This window comes from Scylla paramamosain, chromosome 9 (assembly GCF_035594125.1).
Source record: "Scylla paramamosain isolate STU-SP2022 chromosome 9, ASM3559412v1, whole genome shotgun sequence".
Lineage (NCBI taxonomy): Eukaryota > Metazoa > Arthropoda > Malacostraca > Decapoda > Portunidae > Scylla > Scylla paramamosain.
Genome location: NC_087159.1, coordinates 9,130,001 through 9,135,000, shown reverse-complemented (window position 1 = coordinate 9,135,000; position 5,000 = coordinate 9,130,001). Strand labels below are relative to the sequence as shown.

Genomic DNA, 5,000 nt, shown 5'->3' with positions numbered 1-5,000 from the left:
GGATGACGTGAGCCCGCTTTGATTACACTGATAGCACCTCGGAGTGTGCCTGGCGCTGTGCTGGTAATGCATGGTATTTGTCCCACCCAGAGATGCGGATGTGTAGGTGCACTGGCTGTGTGTGTGTGTGTGTGTGTGTGTGTGTGTGTGTGTGTGTGTGTGTGTGTGTGTGTGTGTGTGTGTGTGTATGCATGGTAAGTGTTCCTATTGGTTCTAAAGGACATGTGTGGAGGCCTGGAGAGAGAGAGAGAGAGAGAGAGAGAGAGAGAGAGAGAGAGAGAGAGAGAGAGAGAGAGAGAGAGAGAGAGAGAGAGAGAGAGAGAGAGAGAGAGAGAGAGAGAGAGAGAGAGAGAGAGAGAGAGACAGAGATAAAAGGATAGGTCTTCGATACACCTGCGTGACTCGAACCACTCACAATCACCAACCTGCCAGCCCAAAAAACCCAGCTCGCCACACCCACACGCGCGGATCAGAGCACTCGCACACCACAGCCAGAAAACACGAATGCACTAATTGGTCTCAGCAACGAGAGTAAATACTTAAACTTAATAACACCTGAGCGGCAGATAAAGAGAGGGTGTATTGAGTGTGGGCGGAGGGTGAGGGAGTGTAGGCAGTGTGATGGGGGAGGGATTACACTGGGTCTGGTGTGGGGGCTGGGAGGTGTATATCAGAGGTCTAAGATGGTCTGGGTGTGGATCATAGTACTTAGGTCTTTGTAAACCCGATAAATTTGGTAATACTATGAGATTATCCGAGACAGACAGAGCTTATGGACTGGCTGCCTCCCTCCCTCTCTCCCTCACTTTATGGCCGGTAATTACACGGATTCTTTAGATTATCGATCATTATAGAAGAGGAGACCGGAGACGTGGCAGAAATTTTGAGTACTATGAAAGGTCGGGGGGAAGAGGACTCACACAAAAAATGGTTGACTCCAATTTAAGTGTAAAGGATTTTTTGTGGCATTGTCGTGTTGTCGGTGTTCATTCATGTTGTGTGTGTGTGTGTGTGTGTGTGTGTGTGTGTGTGTGTGTGTGTGTGTGTGTGTGTGTGTGTGTGTGTGTGTGTGTGTGTCTGTACTTGAGGAGTAAGAGAGAGAGAGAGAGAGAGAGAGAGAGAGAGAGAGAGAGAGAGAGAGAGAGAGAGAGAGAGAGAGAGAGAGAGAGAGAGAGAGAGAGAGAGAGAGAGAGAGAGAGAGAGAGAGAGAGAGAGAGAGAGAGAGAGAGAGACGGATAAACTGACTGACTGACTGACAAAGAGATACACACACACACACACACACACACACACACACACACACACACACACACACACACACACACACACACACACACACACACACACACACACACACACACACACACACACACACACACACACACACACACACACCGCCACAGCAAAACTGATATCTCTGCCAGACTTATCTGTTTACCTGTCTACCTGTCACTCGGGCATCACTATCAGCGTGACCTCCCTCCGCCCCCATGCCGTCCCTCCCCACCGATCGTCCAACATCCTCCCTCTCTCAGTTCATTCCCCGACTCATGGTTGACCTTCACGTCGATAGCGAGTGTCGGCAGGTGAGGGGATATCCTGCCAAATGGAACCTATCTTTGTACCTCAGATTACCTGCTCGCACACCTGAGTCACTCCCCTCACTCCTATACCTTCACCTGCTAACGGCCACTGATATATATATATATATATATATATATATATATATATATATATAGAGAGAGAGAGAGAGAGAGAGAGAGAGAGAGAGAGAGAGAGAGAGAGAGAGAGAGAGAGAGAGAGAGAGAGAGAGAGAGAGAGAGAGAGAGAGAGAGAGAGAGAGAGAGAGAGAGAGAGAGAGAGAGAGAGAGAGAGAGAGATACAAACAGACATATTGACATGTAGATGGAAAGACATAGGCAGAGAAACTGACAGACAGAGATAAACGCTAGACAAGGAGACCTAAAACGCATCAGAAAAAAAACTTTATTCAGAAAAAAAAAAAAAAAACGGCACACATCAGCGCAAATTAAGTCTACGGTTACTATCCACCTCACTTCACTACCTCCCGCCACCTACACGCTCCCTCCCTCCCACCCAGCCACCCCTTTCCTACCATCCTCGCGGCCCATACACCCTTCCCCTACCACCGCCCGACCTGCCTTCCCCCGTCACCCTCTAGGCAGGGCGGGGTGGCGCGGAGGTGGCGAGATAAGAAGGCATCAGAGTAGGGGTGATCACTGTGGTATTTAGCGGCGCCGAGAGGGAGTAGTAGAGGGGGGATGCAATACCTTCCTGCAGCGGACCACGATTATCCTGCTCTCTTCTTTTTCTCTCCTCTTTCTTCTCTTCCTCCTGATGTACTCTCCTGACAGCAGCCTGCTCAATCAACCTCCTGCTGGGATGTCCTGCTGGTGCTGTACCGTTCGTGTTTTTTTACTCGTTTACATTTATTTGCTTACTCTCTGGGAGGTTTCAATTTTCATCATCACCCTCCTGTTGTTATTTGTTATTGTTGCACTTGCTGTGTTTTTTTTTTTATTGATTTTGTTGTTGTTTGTTGGTCCCTCCACAGATGCATTGGTATGTTGAAAGAGAGCCAGCAGGGGAAAGGGAGGAGGGCAAAGGAATAGGGATGGTAGGAGAGGAGGGAGTTGTGAAGCAGAGAGCGGTCCGGCATGTGATCCGAGTCCTCTTCTCTGTGTGCAAATTGCGTCCTTCAAGAGTCCAAGGGATTAGTACTTTGCTATCACCCTCCATCACACACACACACACACACACACACACACACACACACACACACACACACACACACACACACACACACACACACACACACACACACACACACACACACACACACACACACACACACACACACACACACACACACACACACACACACACACACACACACACACACACACACACACACACACACACACACACACACACACACACACACACACACACACACACAGACCAGAATCCCAGACGTCCCCCGTAACATTGAATTTGAAAGGAAAAAAGAGTTTAAAGGGCAGAGCGTGTTTTGCCGAGGCACCACAAGGAAGTCTGCCCATTAAGGTGGCGGACAGGTAGTGGGTGAAGCAGACATCGATAATGACAGGTGTGTGGGGAGGCGGCAGGGAAGGATGCGGTCAACACTGAAGGAGAGAAGGCTACACTCCCTCCCTCACTCCCTCCCTCGCCTCCCTCGTCTGTTACTCTGGCCTCATTTTTTTGCCGCAGTGATAAATTTACCTGAAAAGACATCGTATGTTGATGGTGAGGGAGGGTGGTGGTGGTGGTCGTTGTGGTGGTGATGGAGATAAGGAGGAGATGGTGGAAGAAGTGGTGGAGGAGGAGGAGGAGAAGGAGGATTAGAACAAGAAGGAAGGAGAAAAGGAAGAAACGTAAAATCTTGTGCACACACACACACACACACACACACACACACACACACACACACACACACACACACACACACACACACACACACACACACACACACACACACACACACACACACACACACACACACACACACACACACACACACACACACACACACACAACAAGCCATCACCACTCACCTACGCCCTTACTAATATCTCCTCCTCCTCCTCCTCCTCCTCCTCCTCCTCCTCCTCCTCCTCCTCCTCCTCCACGCCCACGCCAGCCTTCCATGGGCGTCACGAGACTCGCCCACGCCCTTGAGAGGATATGGCGCCTTTCGAAGAGAGCGAGGGACGTCCCTTTAATGATGTGTGTGCGTGCGTGTGTGTGTGTGTGTGTGTGTGTGTGTGTGTGTGTGTGTGTGTGTGTGTGTGTGTGTGTGTGTGTGTGTGTGTGTGTGTGTGTGTGTGTGTGTGTGTGTGTGTGAGTGAGTGAGTGAGAGAGAGAGAGAGAGAGAGAGAGAGAGAGAGAGAGAGAGAGAGAGAGAGAGAGAGAGAGAGAGAGAGAGAGAGAGAGAGAGAGAGAGAGAGAGAGAGAGCATTTAGGGACGGAGTTAAAGAGCAGTTTTCAGCACGAGTCCGTGGCGGTGATTTCTGTGTATGTATATACGTATATGTGTGTGTGTGTGTGTGTGTGTGTGTGTGTGTGTGTGTGTGTGTGTGTGTGTGTGTGTGTGTGTGTGTGTGTGTGTGTGTGTGTGTTTCGAGTGTATATATGCATAGGCGCTGTTGCAGCCTCGCGGAATGTCAATATTATACATTCCTGTGATGGTATGCCCGTATATGCCTCGGGTACGTGTGCTGAGGGACGCTTATCACGACAGATCTGTTTGTTAATGCGGAAATATGCGCTTCGATATCTTTACTTCAAGGTGTTGCAGAGATCCACAACTTCCCATTACAGGACTAACCCGTTTTCTGTTTATTCCTGCTGGTGACGTCATAGGAGAGGGACGAGCCTATTGGTAAGATAACGTGGTGACATCATGAGGTGAGGCTGCAGATTGGTGTGGAGTGGTGACGTCACACATACATGGTCGAGCCGAGGAGGTGATTGGTCACTCGCTGCATCCCGGGGCTCTTCGTGGCCGAGTCTGGGTTGGTTTTATAGTAGATTATTTTATTATTGAGGAAAGTTTTGGTTTCATGAAAATATTGGGTATGCTTATGGTTTATGTGGGTCTCTCTCTCTCTCTCTCTCTCTCTCTCTCTCTCTCTCTCTCTCTCTCTCTCTCTCTCTCTCTCTCTCTCTCTCTCTCTCTCTCTCTCTCTCTCTCTCTCTCTCTCTCTCTCTCTCTCTCTCTCTCTCTCTCTCTCTTTCGGTGTTATTCTTTTGCGTGTGTGTGTGTGTGTGTGTGTGTGTGTGTGTGTGTGTGTGTGTGTGTGTGTGTGTGTGTGTGTGTGTGTGTGTGTGTGTGTGTGTGTGTGTGTGTGTGTGTGTGTGTGTGTGTGTGTGTGTGTGTGTGTGTGTGTGTGTGTGTGTTTCACATCTTTCGTAATCCATCAAAACTGTCACTTTTTACATCTTCCTCACTCGACCTT

At 49.2% G+C, this 5,000-nt stretch overlaps 1 protein-coding gene across 1 annotated transcript in view; it reads right to left on the bottom strand.

Moving 5' to 3' along the window:
• The window catches only part of LOC135103905 (uncharacterized), a 55,206-nt gene that overhangs the window by 20,748 nt on the left and 29,458 nt on the right, over positions 1–5,000 (bottom strand). The window contains exon 4 of the mRNA XM_064010833.1: positions 556–714. Within this exon, the coding sequence (XP_063866903.1) occupies positions 556–714 (159 nt within the window). The remainder of the gene's footprint in view (positions 1–555; positions 715–5,000) is intronic.